Genomic DNA, 19,845 nt, shown 5'->3' with positions numbered 1-19,845 from the left:
TCTACTTCATCAGAAACAAGTTATCCATGTCTATTTGTGCTCCCCCATCCCATGATTCTAGTTTAAACAATTCTCTTTTAAAATTCTGTAAAGGATTAATGTATAGCTTTAACAATGGAGCCATCAACACTGCAGTCAGAAAAGGTACTGAAGTTGGAATCAGTTCCATGGATGCCAACGATCTCACCCTCCTCATTTAGCTGGAGTTTCAGGATGACCCTGCAGGCTTGGATCTGTACCTCTTCCTCAGGATGAATGATGAGGGAGAGAAGACAGTCAGCTAGATGGGAGTCTTCTCCAAACAAGACTTCGTGAAGGGACAACTCATTGTATTGCCAGTGCACTGACTGATAGTGGGGAGTCAGGCGACCCTCACAAAGTCGTTCTACAAACACCAGCAACTCAAAGAGTAGGTTTCCAGGCCGGGATGTTTGGAAAAGGTTGAAGAATTCAGGGTGCACCTTAAAAGAGAAGTAGTAGAATTGGTTTTTAGTGTCCCAAGAAGGGACTTGGTGTTTTTAATGAACTGCCTAAGCTGGAGCAGGGTATAAAGTTATAAACCAAAGATTTATAATAACTAACATGGACTTACAAATACCCACCTTTCGGCTAAGTTTCTTGAATGGTGGTGGCAGCACAGCTGCAGAGGCTCTTGGATGATAGGAATTACGTAGACATGTTTTAGACCTGGTTTAGATATGGAATCAGCTTTGGTTGCCCTGCTGGATGACCTTCAACAGGGGGATTATGCAGAAGTGCAACCCAGTTGCTCTTCCTTGATCACACAATGGCTTTTGATACCATTGACCATGGTTTCCTTCTGGACCAGCACCTTGAGTTGGAGTAGCTGGCAAGGTTTTACAGTGGTTTCATTCTTATATGCAGGGTCAGTTCCAGAGAGTGGTACTGGGGCACTGTCACAGACCTAGGGGAACTATGCTTTGGGGTCCTCCAAAGAAGAATCCTGTCCCCAGTATTTTTTAACATTTATATATAACTACTAAGGGGCAATCATCAGAATGTTTGGGTGAGGGTATTATCAGAATGCAGATGACACTCAGCTCTACTTTTCTGTTGCATCTGACTTGGATGAGACTGCATAATTCTATTAGTGCCTGGTGGCAGTGGTGGGTTGGATGAGGGCTAATCCTAGATTGGACCCTGTTGGAAGATTTTTGCATTCTCTTTCCCCATCCTTAGATAGATAGGGAATTCCTGCATGCAAACTAACCATGCAACTTAGGTCACTCTCCCTTTGGGACTAATAGATACTCTCTCAAAAATATTTTCAACGGAACTGTTGGCCCTCCATCATCCTGCTCTCTCAACTTTCTTTTGAAAGATGGTGAGATAAATATTTCTTTTACCTGAGGTATTCACTAGCTAGGTTAGGATACAGCTTCTTTGTAAATATAGATTAAAGCCATTTGTAAACTTTTATTTTTTTTGAACTACAAACTACGTGTTTGTTTGTTTTTGTTTTGTTTTGTTTTTTAGTTAGTCTCAGTTCTTAGAAAAGCATAGTTATACAAGAGCACATTCCTGCTACTCTGCTGTTTTAAAGCTAAACTCTTAACAGGCTTGGCTTTGATATTTTGATATTTAAATATTGTTTGTTTCCTTAGTTAAGGTTGAAGCCTTAGGTAACTTAAATGATTCCACAAATCATGGAAAGATGGATCCTCTGTAGATAGGTGATTCCCAGGTCCATGAGCTTGACAATGTACCTGTCCTGAGTAAGGTTGCATTTCTCCTACATAGATAGATACATAGTCTGGGAAGTGCTATTGGGTTCATCTCTGTCTCTAGAGGCCCACATGACCTTAGTAGCAAATAGCACCTCCTGCCAGCTTTAACTGGTATGACAGCTACCACCATAGCCTAGTCTTGTCTTCTTCTCATGACTTTTGCTTTTCTCTACTCCTTTCCCAGGTTTTCCAACAGAGAGAGGGGAAGAGGCTTCTTACCTGGCAGTTCATGATGTCAAATAGGAGACTTTCCTTCTGGGCTAGCATGCTAAGGAATTTTAGAACCTGTACCTGGGGGAAAAAAACAGCTGAGATCATATTCCTGATCAGTGATTCCCAAACTCTGGCCTTCCAAGTGTTTTAGACTTTGACTCCTAGAATCCCAGACCATTAGCCAAGATGGCTGAGTTTCTGGAAGCGAAAGTCCAAAACACCTTGAGGGCTAGAGTTTGGGAATTACAGGTCTAGACAGAGCCTGTGTGGTGTACTGATTTGAGTGCTGAGACTCTGGGAGACCAGGCTTCAAATCCCCAGTCAGCCATTAAAAACCATCCAGTGACCTTAGACAAGTCAGATTTTCTCAACCTAGCCAATTTCAAACTTCTTCTGAATACCTGTCCTGAATAAGGTTGCATTTATCTAGCCAAGAAAATCCTATGATTGAGTTTCCATTAGCTGGAGTGAACAACAACCACTCTACATGTGAGGTTTCTCTATGGAATGTCCTCTAAGGATGAGGATTTAGACACAGGGAGATGGAGTGGGAAGACTATGAACCTTAATACCTGAGCCAAGGTGTTCCCCATCTGCAGAATCTCCATGATGGCAGGCATAAGTTTTCTCAGCAGCCCAAGCGTGTGATCTGGCAACTGCAACCCATTGAGTAACCTCAGTCCAGCAACATGTACATCACTATCCCATATATCGGCGATAATTTCAAGAACCTTGGGGATAAACTCCTGCATAGAACAAAACAGCATTTTGTAACTGTGAATGAGGGGCCAGAACTTTATAACTTCCACTTATCACTGCACAAAATGCACTGCTTAGAAACTGGACTCTTTAACACAGATATTCAATTTCTGAGAAACTTCCCAGCTCTCTGATTTTATGAAGCATATTTTTCATTGTGGTGGTGGTGCTGGTTTTTAAAAAAAATTCCAGGATTGTATTATTACTTTAATCTTTTACCTATCTATTGGCAATGGTTTAGTGTACATGGTGAATCCTGACATCTACCTGGAAGACACATTTGATAAAATCCTGAATTTCAGACATCTTTATTTATTTAGACATGAGAGATTAAGAGAATTTTAAGAGATCCCTTCACTTTCTAATCTAATCTCCCCAAACTAGGTGTCCTTCCAATGGTCTGAATGGCAACTCCAACTTTTCTGGAGGGCTCTATGATGAGCAAGTAGTCCCTGGGTGATAGCATTGGAGTAGAGCATGTGGGGAGTGAATTGATCAGTGACAGCCCTCCAGGTGCTTATGGCTTATTAGCTCTAGAATTTGAAATTGTGTTTCCCTAGTAAGGGGCTTAAAGGTAAGACAGACAGGATAGAGCATCATGCTTCCCTCCTCCCATGCAATTGTTGTTGTTTTTAATTACCTTTCTTAGGTGACTAGATAACTTTTGCCCAAGGTCTAGCCTCCAGATTAATGGGAAACCACTGGGTTCCACCTCTTGCGTCTACTATATGAACTACTCTGGCACCCCCCTGCTATAGTACTAGACTATTTTATTTCAAAACGTGTCAGTCTTGACAAATTAAAAGACTGAGTTGCCCTTTCCATTTAAAATAGCCAGAACAGTGTATTTCAGTTGCCTACATGACCATTGCTTCTGTAAGAAATCTCTTATATTCTTGGAACTGTTTCCCTTCTGTCTGCTTCCTTAACATCTGCTACTCCACTTCTTGTCAAAACATTCCACATTTGTGGGGAAACCCAAATGTAGCCAGCATAAATTATGCACCTTTCTGTCATTTATTCTCTGTGTGTGGCTTTCCTCCTTACAAACGTTGGATGGTTTTATTCCAGCTGTATTTTTCTTGATCCAGAAGTGATATGACATCACATCTGGTTTATGTTTCAGCTGATTTTCAGCCATTTTTAGGGCTTCCCCTTCCCAGAAAGGTCATGGGATGCATGGGGAAAAAAGATACTTCTAAAAGTTATCTGTTGCCAATGATAAGGCTTTTGAGCATGAATATTTAATTTGTTATTTGTTGAGTGCGCCCCCTGCACATCTTCTCTGTACTCAAGGCTCTTGTTATGGGGATGGTACATTCTTCTTACTGATCAAGGCACAATATTTTGTACCTGGAAAATTGCTATACTTTCTCTAAAGAGCCTGTTTGCTGCTCATTTGACTGCTGACATTGCTTTAACTTGTTTAGGACATATTTGTGACCAAAGGACACTCTCCTATCCCATCGTAAAGGACTCTTATGATTTTTAAAAATTGCAATTAGAGTAAATCATTCTCTTTGGAAGTTGTGCACCATTATACAGTAAAGGCAGATGAACACATCTAAACATGTTTTTAAAAGGAGAAAAATGTTGAAATGTAAAGCATTTTTGCCAGAGCAAATATAATCCAATCAACTATTAACTATGTATTGAATACCACACTTTTGTCACAGCAAAGATAGTATACTATTATCATAGTATGCCCAGCATTCTCAAATATACCCAAGGGTGTTAAGATGCAAGTCCCTTAGATTTCCTTCCATGATGTGTAGATAGAAGAATGCTTTGCTTGCAGGTAGTGTTTTAATGCTGCATTAATTAAATACTGGACAATTGGAAGGATTGTCACAAATTATTGATGGTGCTGGCTGTCTACATTTCTTGGGATGGTAAATGAGCAGATATGTAGGGAGTAGAGATTATGCTGGGAGCTTCAAGGCCAGTCTCATGAGAAAGACTGGTATGGAGTTGGAAGAAAGGCAAACCCTGGAAAAGAGGGAACGTGAAAATGTTTTGTATTAGAAGTGAATAAAGTGTCAGCCTGCTCAAAGTCTGAAATTACCATGTATTTTAATTATTCTGATTAACTACTTGTACTTCAGTCCTGGCAACATATGTCTGCTAGTAATGTCTTTCATTTCTGAATAAAGTTTTTTAGTACACTACTCAAGCTTTAATTTCTGAAGTAATCCTGTGCATGACAATGCATTACTTTCAATAACTGAAAATGTGGTCACTAGTGATGACAAAATGCTGTTAATTTCATCAAAGGAGGAAGACTTGGAACTTCTCTCCTTAGGGAATGGTGGGGTGGATTATCGTGGATAGTGTGCCTACAGAGGCTTCAAACGTGCTGTCCCTTGCACCTTCTAAAGGTGAATTCACACAGGTGTGTTCATTACTCAAGTGTTTCTATATCTGAAAGAGACATCACAGATAAAATTCATGGGCACAGATTTCAGAGCACTTCACGTTAGTTTAGACTCAGAGCTTTCCACTGGACCCAGTTCACATTTTCAACTGGCATCTCTCAAATGATAAGACATATGTCAACCAGCAATAAACAAAGCTAGACACAGTACAGCAATATCAAGTGCAAATAATCACCTGAATTCTGATTCTAAACTTCCAGATGCCTGTGAAGGCCTTGAGGGCATGCAGAGTCTGAATCTTGATGCCCACATCTGGATCATCCAGGAATGATGCTACCAGTTTAATATCATCATAAGTACACGCAGATGCCTGGAAAAGCAAAGCAATAAAGTCATAGCTGTGTCTTCATATATGGTAAAAGACAAGGTGTGGCATGCATCACCCAAAAAAATAACCTCTGAATAGCACCTCATAATTTTTCAACCCTATGCTGAACCCTATATTTACTTCAACTGTTTTTTTATTAAAATATTCTCTGCTTTTCTACCTCCAAGCTGAAATGCATTCAAAGCATTAACGGAATTAAAATTTAACAAGGCAATCATAGAAATGTAGTGAAATGCAATTAAAAATGGCAAATAAAATTACTCTCGAAAGAGAAGAAAAAAGAAAACATATATATGAAAAAGAAGAAAGTTGGCAAAATTAATTGACATTCACACTAAAGGACACACATTATACAAAAATGCTTAGGTGAAAGTAGCACACCATCATCAGTAAGATGCCAAGAAAATTCATCAGGGAAGAAATTCTAATGAACTGGTGTGGCTGTAGAAAGACCCTCTCTCTTTTTCACTGTAACTGTGACAGACAAGATCTCCTGATGAACCCAGTGGACTCCCATTGGGAGGTGGGCCTTCAGAAATCTTGATCCTAAGCAAATTAGGGTTTTAATCATGCCTGAAATAGACCAACAATCAGTGCTTGCTTGGCATAAGAGAGGAACTATAAAAGTGGTGCTGGTAATCTAATTCCTGCATTCTGCACTAGCTGCAGTTTCTGCACCCTTTTGAGACACAGGACCATATAAGAGCAAGGCAGGGAAATTTGACCTTCAAGGTATTAATGAATTACTGTGCTCATGATCTCTCATCATCAGCCATGTTGGGTGATGGAAACTGGAATCCAACAACATCTGGAGGGACACCAGTTTCCTAACTGTGAAGGACTATGTACTACAGTATCCCCTCTTAATTCCTTCATAGAAATAAATGACATTTAACTCTGAATTCTAATGTAAGCTTCTATTTCTCAAGAGCTGTTGAAAATCAGAAAACATGAAGTGATTGCAAACAGAAATCCAGAAGCTAATTTCATGACTGGAGAATAAATCACTTTATGTGCTGACAAACTGGAAAAAAAAGTTCAAAAGGAAATGCCTGTCTTTCGGTTGTCAGTATTTGGAATTCTTTTAAAAGGTGATAAAATCTGGAGACCATTTATTACAGAGACTGTTTCTCTTTTGCTATAGCTTACCAGGCTTGCATGAGACTGAAGGTGGCATAAACTGGGGGCCCTCCAGGGGTATAGCTTCCAGGGTTCCCTCCCCCCCCCCCAAATAAATATTCTGCATCCTCCAATAAAATCTTCCATCAGTCCCAATATTTTCAGGATTTCAGTAATGTAAAACCTTAGCCAAGCATGTAGAAATACAGTTTAGGTAATCCAAAGAAAAAGAACAGGCAAAGGCACAAAGGAAATGCAAACAGAGCAAATATAAGAATTCTAGTGTCTTGCTCTTTGCAATGTTAGAAATTTGGAGATGGCAGAATTCCTATTGTGGGAGGCAATGCCCTCACTTTCTCCTCCACCCAAGGGTCCTTCCTAGGAAGTCACTGACCCAGGCATCAACCAACCCTATATCTTTTTAGTAGAATATTTACTACATCACTCTAAGCCTTCTAAGCTGTTTGCGCTTCTCAGTGCAAGCTGCACATCTCCCACCATCAGGTGTTATTTAGTGTTCAACATGGCTATGTGGGTTAACATAGCTAGCTCTCCTACCCCTGGTGGTTTTTGGCTTGATTTTTTTGCCTATGCTGTACATCATGCAAACTGGGACTCTCACCTCTGTGTCCAGTAAATAAACGCAGCGGGTGATGCCATGGAGTATCATATTCTTGGAGTAATCATCTAGCCTTGGATTGAGAGAGAGCAGGAGTCCCTTGAGTTCTCTGGAGTCGGTCACACTTTTACTCTGATGCACTATGGCCAGTTCTGAAAGCAGAAAGGGAATGATGGCAACCCCAAGGATGGCAGGAAGGGGAAAGGACAAGGGCCAAAGAATTGGTAGTGTTCAACGAAGCACATACTGAACTGAATAAGTATGTCCCATATGTTTTGACATGTGTTTGAATGTATGAAAGAAGAACCCTGGCATATTCTGGGGCAAGCCAGCATGCTGGCTCCTGCTGTTGACTGGGAATAATGGCAGCTGGTGTGGTGAACTCATTTCAGGGTTTCATCTGAAATGTAAAGGAGTTGTCTAGCCTGCTGATTCCTGTTCATTGTCCTGCCAATGAACACACCACCCATGAGTGGGAGTGATGGAACAAACCACAAGTCGTGATGTCCAAACCCAAAAAAACATGGTACCCTGTCTCATTTTTCTTGCAACAGGCCTAAAAACTAATCCATGGTTGATTTTAGATTTGCTTTTCTGTCTTGTTAAGGGATAAATATGCTGGAATGCCACATTCAGCCCAGTTTGGATGTCTTCATAAGCAAAACACAAGCATCTAGGCAGTATAATTCATCAGCATGCTGCTTGCAAATGGCAAACCAGAGCTCACAACAAGAAAACTGGGCCTGGATCCAGAACTGTATTATTAATGATTCAACTGGTGCAATTGCTCCAGGCTCCTGACTGACTAGAAATCCAGTACAGAAATAAAAACCAAAAACCAAAATAAAACCTTGTAGCTTGATTTACCTTCCTTACTAGAGTAAAAACGCATGGGAACCTGTTGTTAGAATTGAGTTGCAGGACTCAAAATGGATTCACATATGAATATTTTTATGTTAGTATTTATTGTACTATTTAATTTTAATGCTGCCAGTCCCAGAATAGCTCACAGATATGTATCAAAGAAGCCCTTTTTAGCAAACTGCTCAAAAGCCACAACCACCTTCCTGCAGCCTTGCCTGTGTCTTCTTCAAAGACAATATTTTTAATGCATTCACCTAGTTCAGTGAAGCACTCTCTCTCTCAAGGGTTCTGCTTTTCAGAGGAAGGGCCAAACAGACACTGGGTTGCTGGGATATGGAAATATATGATATTTATTTCATAGCATTCCATGTTTCATTAAGCAGATCATTTCATCCCAGGCAAGTGGACAACACTAATATGTTTTTGCTCAGCATGTGCATGTTAGGGATTAAAAGGCAGTGTGCAACCTTAGCAGCAACATAAGCCTACAATGGACCTTATCACATGTGAAATTGGAACTCCAATCCAAAGCCATTCTGAAGGGAAGGGGAAGCAGAGTCAATTCGAATCCAAGGCAATTCACATGATTAATTATCACATGTGAAGATCAAAATTGTGGTCATTCCTGAGGCAAAGCGGAGTGAGTGCTAAATAAATTATCTTACTAGTGCATACCATGTGGATTCACCAATTCGAATTGGCACCCTTGCGCATGCTCAGTGGGGCTCTGAATGCATTGTGAACCTTTGCACTTCTGGGATGAAGAAGGGGGACACTTCCTGGTTCCAATTTCACATGAGTGCTAGTCTCACGTAAATGATAGCTTCACGTTTCTTTTTCCCTTTTATTTTATTCTATTTTTTACTCTATTTCAACAATTTAGCAATGCCCAGAACTCCCGCCATGTGTGGTCTCGAGTATACTGTACATACAGCCACATCCAAATGTATCCGTGTCAGTCCCTCTATTCCTCCCTGAAGCATCTGAATGGGTCCTCTGCATCAGTCCCTCTAGTCCTCCCTGAAGCATCTGAATGTGTCCTCCATGTCAGTCCCTATATTCCTCCCTGAAGCATCTGAATGTGTCCTCAGTGTCCTCAGTGTCAGTCCCTTTATTCCTCCCTGAAGCATCCAAACGTGTCCTCCGTGTCAGTCCCTCTATTCCTTCCTGAAGCATCTGAATGTGTCCTCAGTGTCAGTCCCTCTATTCCTCCTTGAAGCATCCAAACGTGTCCTCCGTGTCAGTCCCTCTATTCCTTCCTGAAGCATCCAAATGTGTCCTCCATGTCAGTTCCTCCATTCTTCCCTGAAGCATGCGGATGTGTCCTCCGTGTCAGTCCCTCTATTCCTCCCTGAAGCATCCGAATATGTCCTCCATGTCAGTCCCTCTATTCCTCCCTAAAGCATCCGAATGTGTCCTCCATGTCAGTCCCTCTATTCCTCCCTGAAGCATCCAAATGTGTCCTCCATGTCAGTCCCTCTATTCCTCCCTGAAGCATCCAAATGTGTCCTCCATGTCAGTCCCTCTATTCCTCCCTGAAGCATCCAAATGTGTCCTCCGTGACAGTCCCTGCATTCCTCCCTGAAACTCTTGAAGGAGTACCAGAAGCAAATGGAGCAAAATTGCAGTGCTGCATCATAGGAAATGGACCTTGGAGATTATGGCGGGGAGGGGGGGTAACCAAGACCAAAGCAAAGTTGCATTCCACACCAAGACCAATTCGAACTGGGTTCGAATTGACCTTGGAGAAAGATTTGTGAATTCACAGTTCACTGAATCCACCTACATCAGGAGTGACCTTGGAGTGACTCAGAATCGGCCTCGGAATGACTCCCCATAGAAAGCAATCACGTGTGATAATCTATCACGTTATAACATAAATTTGCTTGGTTGAGCCTGGAATGGCTTTGGTTTGGAGTTGCAAAAATCATTGTGTGATAAGGGCCAATGACAGCAGAGACAGAACCTTAATGTGTGGTTTGGTGATATATTGCATGGTTCTTGTTGCACCATTCTGGAGATCATATAGAGCTGCCTTCCCCAGCCTAAAACCATGAAAATGTGAGCTCCAGTTATTCCCAGCCAGTACAAATATTTCAGTGCTGGATAAAAAGCATAAGAAGAGCCATGTTGGATCAGAAGAAAGGTTAGTCTAACTTCTGTTCATAAAGTGGCAGTAGTCTATAATTCGCCCATGGGAAACCAACCACAAGGAAATGGGTGCAACTCCAGCTTCTATCTTGTGTTCCCTACAAGAGATATAGAGAGGTATATTAACTTTGCCATCCTTGATAAAGCTCTTTGAGATGGGGGGAAAGTCCCAGGAAATGTCAGGTTTTATTTCTGTACAAACCAGTTTTATTTTGGATATCCGTATGGTGTTTTCTTCATCTCTAAGGATTTCCTAGGAACTCCTCACATGGTCAACACTTTTATTCCTTCTCCCCAGGACCATCTAAATTAATCCAGTACTTTCTGAAATGAAATGTACTGGTTATTTACCTTGTGTTTCTGTCTCTATTATCTCAGATCTTGTAAAAATGGCTGTCAAGTAAACACAGCTGTGGTTTTCAGGACACAGATAGAACCAAGATCAAATGTGGGAAACAAGAAGGTTAGTACTAAAATAAAATTATCCTAATGTTTAACTAGTATAATTTTGCTAAAACACTCTAACTCCTAAATTTTAAAAAGACACAGTAGAGGTTGGTAAAAATCAGTTCTAAAATGCTGTGTAAGACTGAATGGGACATGTGATCAGAGAAAGTGAAAAGAAGGAAGATATAAAAGAGAGAAGAAGGGACGGAGGTAGAGAGGAAAACCCAGAATAGTTCAAGGGAAGTCTAGATACAAATCTATGAATAGGCACAATCAAAACAAAAAACGAATGAGAACCCTTATATTTTCAGGCAGTCTGGTAGAGCCTGTAGTAACCAGCCGGTTCCCTTTTAAAGATATCCAAAGTGCCAAGATGACTGCATCTTGTGGCAGTGAATTCCATAGTTTAACTATGTGCTGTGTGAAGAAATACGTCTTTTTATCTGTCCTGAATCTCCCATCATTCAGCTTGTGTGGTTGACCCCAGGTTGTAGCACTATGGGTTCTTTTTATCTACTATCTCCATAGAATTCATGCTTTTGCACACTTCTATCATGCCTTTACTTAGAAAGGTCTTGTAGCATCTTTGAGACTAACTAAAAGAAAGAAATTGGCAACACGCGCTTTCGTAGACCTCAGTCATTCTGAAAGCTCATGCTGCCAATTTCTTTCTTTCAGTTAGCCTCAAAGATGCTACAAGATCTCTCTACGTACTGATTCTGAAGACTAACATGACTATATCTTTGAATTCTATGCCTCTACTTGTCTTTTAAAAAATTAGCTAAACACAGCCCAGTCCCATGTGTTTCTTGTGGAGTTGCTTCAGTCCCTTGATCATTTCATATGGCTCTTTCTGCACCTAAAATGGGATGATGGAAGTTCTAGTCCAACAGATTCAGAAATGCCAGGTTGGCTAACCCTGATGGATAGGATTATGAAAGTGGGAACTCTCTCACCTAACCTTGCTGGAGATAAAGATGTCTGAAATGTATTATGTGTTGGTGAATAGCCAAAAGCTGGCTAAGGGTCTGATGAATGCAACTTGGCATCATGCAATAGTGCAAATGACATGTAATTGAGCCAAGGCATGCACATTTAGAACAGACTCAAAACAAAAACTGGTTTCCTCTACACTCTTGGTTTGGTAGTTCAGAATTAAACCAGTGTTGTATGGAAACTGCTTTGTGAATGCACCCAGCATGTGAATAACTTGTGGGATGGCCACAACCACTTCTAGTATACAGCAATAATCTATGTAAATGTTGCAGCAGCTCCCTGGAACCCCATCCTACTCACTGGCTAGGGTCAGTGGCTCTGGATTGAAGGGAGGGCTGTTGATCCCTGCCAAGATGGTCTTGGCTATCAGGAAGGCAGCCCCAACACCGGTAGCTGCAGATACCACGTTTTTTGTTGTTACCAGCTCTAAATACTTCATGTCCTCCTTGCCTTGAACTCCCAGGGATCCTGATCCAGAACCCTGGGCCCTGAACAGGACTGGAGCAGGCCTCAGTGGAAACACTAGCAAGACTGATTGCTTTGTGATGTCAGCTAATTCCATCATGACATCTCTGACAGATCTTCCCCATAGCTTCAGAAATCCAGAACACATGTGAGTTGAGGTTCTCGCTTTCCAATGTTTTGTCATTATCAGTGAAACCACTTTTTCTGATTCCTTTTAATTTGTAACACAGCCAGGTCCTTTGCTTTCTCAAGTAAAGGTAAGGATGAGAAAGAAAGGTTTCTATGGTAGCAAACAAGTTGTTCTCTAATCTGTTGCTAAAGCTGAGTTCAAAATCTTAACAGCCTTCCAATTTTGTTAGAAAGAGTCCCATATAAGTCAGAGTAAGTACGATGCACTGGTTTCATCTACATATGAAATGATAATAACTTTTGAATTACAGTCATCCCTCTGTTTGTGCAGACTTTGACTCTGTGTCTCTTGCTTACTTGCGAGGAGCAAAAGACTTAAAATGGGGTGTTTGCCGCTATTCAAGCCAACAGAGCTTGAATATTGGTGAACTTCTGTTTTCGTGGGGGGGGGGGAGTCTGGAACGGATCTCCCATGAAAACGAAGGGGTGACTATAGTAACCAAGCTGGTTCTGCTTCTCTGGTCACACTCCGAAGTGACAATGAAATGGAAACTAGGGTGCTAGTTGGTTCATATTGAATGGTATTGTGCAAAGTAATTTGGCAGCATTATGGACCGTGAGAGAACCAGTTCCGGACTAGAGATGCAAAATTTCCAGATATTTTAAATGGGGGACATACACACTTTTTTGCCACAAAGAGGAAATTTCATAAACTAATTTAAAAATGCAATATTAGCATTCTTTGCACGTACCATTTTTTTTAACTTTAACACATAAAATGCATTATATAATCACTTCATCTGGCATAAAATTATCATGTTTCATAAAATTAACATGATATTCAGAATACAATTACAAAGTGAACTTCCTTTTATAAATTGTAATTTTTGTTACAGATATAGCTATGACAACTTGAACTAAAAGGAGCACCTGATCTACATGGAACTACCAGTATGAGGAGCAGGCAGCCAAACAAACACAATAGGAAAAGAAGATTATTTTGTCTCCTCTAATTTACTAGTGTCAAACTGAAATTATGCGCTAGTTTCCTTAAAAAGAACTGGGACAAGGAAATGAAGACTAGAAATTGTTATGATGTTATGATGTGATACTCTGTATAGTTCTATATAAGAGGCTTTTGCTTACATACTTTTTTTAAAGAAATGGCTTTGAGTCCATAAATAGACATTTTATTCATCATTCTAATAGAAAATATTTCATAATCCACATCCTCATTTTTTTGCAGGGGTGGGTGGGAGGGAGGGCATTGGAAAATAAATGCCCAAGAGAGGATCATGTATACATCTTATGTTATCATGCCCTTCAACTGTCCTGATTTGGCAGCTACAGTCCCAATTAACCTTCTACCATCCTCCTTTTTCAGCTGCTTTTGAAACATCCAAGTTTCTCTCTCCCCATAGCTCTTTCCCCCTTTGTCCTCACCTTACTTCAGTTGCTGTAAACTGAATTCAAAATTTGCAGTCAACTCAGGTGGGGGGGGGGGGGAGGAGAGAAGCAGGCAGAATCCTGCCCTTCCCTGCAGACTAGGGCAAAAGAATACTGCTGCCCCTCTCTTGTGTGTTCTTCCACATTAATAACTTCTATCATATTCTGCTGTTGTTTGGACACACGTCCTGGTTTTCATCTGTGAAATGTTGGATGGTACATGTTATAAAACAAGAGCCAAAAATATGTAGTGTATTTCTTGGCACTGGAACACTACTGGCAGTGCAGGCCAATATTTTCCCATTGCACACACTACACAAATGGATAGGCCCACTGAAAATTTAAGTATATTTTCTTTTCATTTGGTTCACTGGTGCACGCACTTCAGTAATCCTTTAAAAAAACAAACTCATGGAAGCTTATTAGTTCAGGGAAAGTGTCAATACTTCTAGATGAAAAAGCTTTCTATTAAGGAAAGGCTTATGGGCTTTGGAGAGACTTTCAAAATACCTCCATAAGGCCCACAGCCTGTTCCCTTTTTCCATAGATAATATGCAGACAGATACAAAAAAGAAAGAGTACGCGGATGTTTTGTAAAAATGTTTCAGAATCAAGAAAATATCTGGTTGATATTTGGTTATGATGGGCCTTCATTTAGTCAGATGAATAGCCCGACACCATCCTGAAGATGCAAAAGGCTAACAATACATTACAAAGCAAATAGAAAAAATATCTCCTGGAAACTTAATTAAAACACCTGGAGGTTAACAAAAGCTTTTTTTTAAAGCAAACAAACAAACAAACAAACCACAAACCTCGCCATTGTCTACTCATTTGGCTCCCAAAAGAAATTCTGGCATGTTCCCAGAGAAGGAGCACACAAGTTTCACTGAAAATGCTTTCCTACATTCTAAATAAATTGTTCTTTTATTTTATTTAGAGACAGAAGCCTCAAGAGGGAGCTCTGGTTCAAAGCTAGACATTGCAATAGGCTATAGCAGGGGAGGCAATGTGTTAGAAGGTTTAGGGTAATAGTTATATACAATATCTTGCTTTGTTTGTAAAGAAAAACTAGAAATAATGCAGACACTGTGAGATAAGTGCAACATGTCCCTTTGCTCTGGACCAGCTGGCTTGCTGGCATGGCAGCTGGAAAGCCAAACACACACACACACACACTCTTGGCCAAACAAATGTCCTGTGTAAAATGATGCCAAACATGTCCACGTGCTATTTAGAGGACAGGGCAGTTCATATATTTGCATTTTAGAAAATGTGCTAACATACATATAATATATATTTGGATTTTAGAAAATATTCTAACACACATGTGCACATGAAGGCATAAGTCCCATTTAAAACCTTAGGTATTCACTCAACAAGAGGATAATATGCTGCTCCTTTCTCTGAACCCATTGCATTTGTCTATCCTTGCAATAGCCAGCACCTTATGGCTATCAGAGGAAAGAAAGGCCATTGCAGAATTGATCTCCTTCTCTGCCCATATGTGGGTAGTGAATAGAGAAATCATCCCACAGAAGGGAGACAAGGGAGAAAGAAGTACTGCAACTGAAAAGTGAAGGAGTGCAAAACATATCATAATTGTTGGAACATATGGTTCTGTCTCTGATCTCAGATTGAATAGGGAAAGAGAAGCACAGAACTCCATGACAAAATGTTCATCAGGTTGTTCTACAGCTGGATGGAGAAGGTTTATCCATTTTTCTGAGAGCTCACTGAGAAGATGCACCTATAAGGCTGGTCCTACCATTATATAGAGTGAAGTCATTATTTTAGGCAGGAGATTTTGGGTGTCATAAAAGAGCAGCATGTTGTCAGTTACATTCTCTGATCATAATGAATTTTTACCCCCAGGGATGGGCAGAGATGATTGTGGAATTTTATACCTCATGTTTCAAAGTAACTTGGCAGGCTCTAGGTACTATGGACCCCTACAGTGTAGGGTACTTGTTGTTGCTCTGCCTCGGGCAGCAAATGTCTTGGATCACCTTTGGAGCATAAGCCTGCAGCAAGGCAATGTTAATTCCCCAAATGTCATGAGTCAGTCTGGAACTTAGAACTCAGCTCTTAAGAGATGCTGAGAGTTGTAGTCTCCAAAGTAGTTTTTCCAAGCTTTGTTCAAATATTTAAGACACAGTGTGTCTTAGGGCACCAGGACTCAAGCCAATATTTATACATCAGGTCAGTTCTAGAGGCAGTCCTAGCAGAGAGTAAATAAACTCAAGCTTCCCAGTCACTAACTTTGCAAATGCTTCTGTTCCAAATTGGAATTGGCTGTACTTCTAGATTTCTCCCATGATTTAATTGGGGATTGAACACTGGCACTCATTACTGTTATAAATGTGAATGTTAGAATGTGATACAGCACATGGAATATAGCTGAGAAGCATCCGTTTGAAGCAAGAGAGTGACAAAAGAAATGGTGGGGCCACGGATCAGCAAGGATGGTAAAATGGTAAAATGCTATCAGATCCCAATGAAAAGGCAGAACTGCTCAATACTATTTTGCTTCATTCCCCCTCCTTCCAAACAAAGGCTGTGTATTTCCATGCACTAACAGAAATCCTGAGACTAACATCATCATTTTTTTTCTCCTCTATGATTTTTAACACCTTTGGCTGATGAAGAAGCCAGTGGAGCTTTGAAAGCTTACATCATGTATTTTGTGCATTCTGATTGGCCCAATAAAGGCATCACTGTTTTGTGGGTTTGAGTGTTATTGTCCTCAGCAAATATCTTGATAAGGAATCTGGACTGCAAAACAAGATTGATAAAGAGTTAGGATTTTCAGGAATTATCTAGTTAACCTAAATGTGTTTGGATCTGCAGGGCCAGATACATTACACCTCAGAGTATTGAAGGAGCTTGCAGACACACTTGCAGAACCACTTGCCATTATTTTTGAGAAATTTTGGAGACTTGGTGAGGTGCCAGAAGACTGGAGATGAGCAAATATTGTTCCTCCCTTCAAAAAAGGCAAAAAAGAAGGTCTTGGAAACTACAGGCCAGTCAGCTTGACATCAATACCAGGAAAACCATTAGACTGTATTATTATTAGAGTATTTTTTAAAAATAGAACTAAATATTAGATGTCCATCTGCAAGTGTCTTGATGAGATGCAGTGATTAATAGGACAAATCCTGCCAAACTAACCTTATATATATATATATTTTTTTGAACAGGTCACGAGTTTAGTAGTTGCTGGGACACATAACTGATATTGTATATAGTCTTACATAAAAGACTAATACAAAACTGGGAGGGGTCACTAACACACTGGAAGATAGGAACTTTTTTTTAAAAAAATGATAAACTATGAAACTGGGCTGACATTAATACAATGAAATTCAACAAAGGCAAATGCAAAATTTTGCACAAAAAACAAATACAAAGGTATAAAATGGAGGGAACTTGGCTTAGCAGTACTACATGTGAAAGGGACTTTGGAATTATTGTTGATCATAAATTGAAGATGAGCCAGCATAGAAAGCAAATTCTATCTTAGGCTGCATTAAAAGAAGCATCTTTCCAAAGTAAAAGGAAGTACAATAATAGTTCTTCCTATATTCTGCACCAGGCAGATATCATCTGGAGTACTGTGTTCTGTTTTGGGCACATCATTTTAAGATGGATATAGACAAACTGGAAAAGATTTAGGGAAGGGTAACAAGGATGATGAGGGGTATGGAGAACAAAACACATGAGGAGTGGCTGAATGAGCCAGGAAAGTTCAGCTTGGCGAAAAGAAGATGACATGATCATTCTTTTTAAATTACTCAAAGGCTGCCCCACAGACGAGGGAACAGGCTTGATCCTTGCTTCCTCAGAGGGTAGAACTAGATCTAATAATAATAATAATAATAATAATAATAATAATTTGTTTTATTTATATACCACTATTCCAAAGATCATGGCTTTTAAGTTACAGGAAAGTAGATTTTGATTGAACATTAGAAGAAACAATGACTGCAGTTTGGCAATGGAGAGGTGATATGGTCTCCTTCTCTTGTTGTCTTCAAAGAGAAGCTGGATAGCTACCTGCTGAGGATGCTCTAGCTGGATATCCTGCATTGAGCAGAGGGTCAGACATGATAGCTCATAGAGCCCCATCCAACTCTATGATTCTATCAGCCTCAACAGACCGGTGATAGAGGCTGGCATTGGGGCAGTGTGGGAGTGTGGTGTCTGCATGATGCACACTCCAACTCTGTTTCATACTGGCATGATGCTGCATGCTCCACCACACCGTGGGCGGCATCATGGCGCTCCTCTGGCGATGCATCCAGATGACGCAGTGCCAAAGGAGCACCAAAAAGTCGTGGCGGCAGTGGCTATGGTGCCCTTTCTGCAGCACAAAAACTAGCCACTTTTTGCACTGTGGCAAGGCCAGATCAGGGCCACGACATTTTATTGTCCTGGCTCCAAACCAGCACTGAAAGAGGTGGCCTGTTCAGCCCATAAGATTTGGGGCTGGGATGCAACCCTCCTCCTCTCCCCTGTGCAAGGCCAATGGAAGATGGATTCCCAAGGGTTATATAGTGCAGAAGTGAATAAAGAGAAGTCAAGTGCAGAAGCATGGCCTATCATCCATTTCCAAAGCTATGAGATAGATTTATTTATTTATTTATTTATTTATTTATTTATTTATTTATTTATTTATCAATCATAATTAGAATACATAGCACCTTTCTTAAATGACTTATTATTGTTTATTTGAGAGTTCTCTGCCCTTTGTCTTACAATATCAAAATAATTATGCAAGCGGGTGAATAACAGAGGGATATTTACTCTTCTCTGTTCACAGCCTTGAATGTCCAAGGCAAAGGAAAATATCTAACAAAGGCCTAAATCCTCTTTTAAAGCAGACTCACTGAATTCATTAGATTTATCTGCTTGTTGACTATCATTCAACAACTGATTAAATGGGTCTATTTAAGTTGGGACTAATCAATAGGATGCCAGCTAAAGTTACTAAATACAAATAACCCCTTACTATGCTACTGGACAGCGTTAATGGAGCCCTGTTGGCACAGTGGTTAAATGGTAGTAGTGTAGCCACTCACAGCCACAAGGTTATGGGTTCGATCCTGCAGGGCTCCAGGGTCCACTCATCCTTTCATCTGTCCGGGAAAGCAGCCAAAGGGCTGATAAGGCACCTAGTTCTCAAACAAACAAACCCCCTCCCAGCACAGCAAAGTCAGTGTAAGCTACACAGTCCTGGAGATTCACAGTAGTTCTACCAAAAGGGATTACCAAGAGAATTGTCAGACGGTCCGAGGTTCAGGGTAATAGATAGGCAGGTCGATAAAGCAGTCCAAGGTCAAGGTTTCCGGGTAGTCAAGACAAGAAGCCAAAGGAGCCAGAGACAGAGTCTTTCCTCTAAAAGAGTCAGATATCCACTGGCAAAGAACCACACATGCTCCAGGTGCTTAAGAAGGCAAGGAGCTGGCCTTCAGCTGTGTCTGATTACGAACACGCTTCTGATAAAGCCTCTGAGATCTTCGAAGGCCCTCTCTTTCTGCTCGACGTTCCTTGAAGGTAGGCACACTGCCCAGATCCTCCTCCATGTCCACAGCCTCGGCACCAGGCAAACTTGACTGCTGAACCTCTGGAGGGGCCATAGACTCTGCTTCAGCAGAACTAGGGCCAGCCTCTGGCTCCTCCATTACAGGTTCAAGCCCCAGGGGCTCTGGCTCCTCCATTACAGGTTCAGGTCCCAGGGGCTCTAGCTCATCCTCTGAGTCCTCCAAGCCATCCTCCAGGCTGGGCATGACACCATCCTTTCATAGGTTGGTAAAATGAATACCCAGCTTGTTGGGGGCAATTGGCTTACACACTGTAAACCACTTAGGGAATGTTAGTTCACTGATAAGTGGCATAGAAATGTACTTGCCATCGCTATTGCTATTGATATTTGGTCATGACACTGTCAAGGAATCTCTGGTGGCAGAGATGAAACTCATTCCAGGTTCCTTTGGCTTTTATCAGAGAGGAACAAGCATCATTCCTTGGGCTCCAACCACAGCTGAGATTCACGAAAAGGTCTAATTTCTGGTACTCTGCCTTCCTTAATGGCCCTTCTGCTGTTCTGACTTGGTTCATGAC

General features: G+C 40.8%; 1 protein-coding gene across 1 annotated transcript; it reads right to left on the bottom strand.

Annotated features, from left to right (window-relative positions):
* Positions 1–31: 31 nt before the first annotated feature.
* LOC149316088 (armadillo repeat-containing protein 12-like) lies at positions 32–12,145 on the bottom strand. The gene is made up of 6 exons (XM_089514783.1): positions 11,980–12,145; positions 7,225–7,373; positions 5,331–5,465; positions 2,534–2,707; positions 1,968–2,039; positions 32–461 (listed from the first exon to the last, which is right to left on the bottom strand). The coding sequence occupies exons 1-6, from the start codon at positions 12,116–12,118 to the stop codon at positions 96–98; spliced, it is 1,035 nt and encodes a 344-aa protein (XP_089370909.1). The 5' UTR covers positions 12,119–12,145; the 3' UTR covers positions 32–95.
* Positions 12,146–19,845: the final 7,700 nt, after the last annotated feature.

This window comes from Sceloporus occidentalis, unplaced genomic scaffold (assembly GCF_023333645.1).
Source record: "Sceloporus occidentalis isolate IW3139 unplaced genomic scaffold, rSceOcc1.0.p SCAF_3, whole genome shotgun sequence".
Taxonomy (NCBI): Eukaryota; Metazoa; Chordata; class Lepidosauria; order Squamata; family Phrynosomatidae; genus Sceloporus; species Sceloporus occidentalis.
The sequence above is the reverse complement of the archived record's forward strand: the minus strand, read 5'-3'. Positions and strand labels throughout refer to the sequence as shown.

Coding starts and splice junctions, on each gene's coding strand:
- LOC149316088 (XM_089514783.1), bottom strand. CDS start 12,118: ATGAAGTATTTAGAGCTGGTAACAACAAAAAACGTGGTATCTGCAGCT. Junction 2,040..2,533: donor TGGGGAACACCTTGGCTCAG/GTATTAAGGTTC, acceptor TTTTTCCCCCAG/GTACAGGTTCTAAAATTCCT. Junction 462..1,967: donor TTGACATCATGAACTGCCAG/GTAAGAAGCCTC, acceptor TTCTCTTTTAAG/GTGCACCCTGAATTCTTCAA.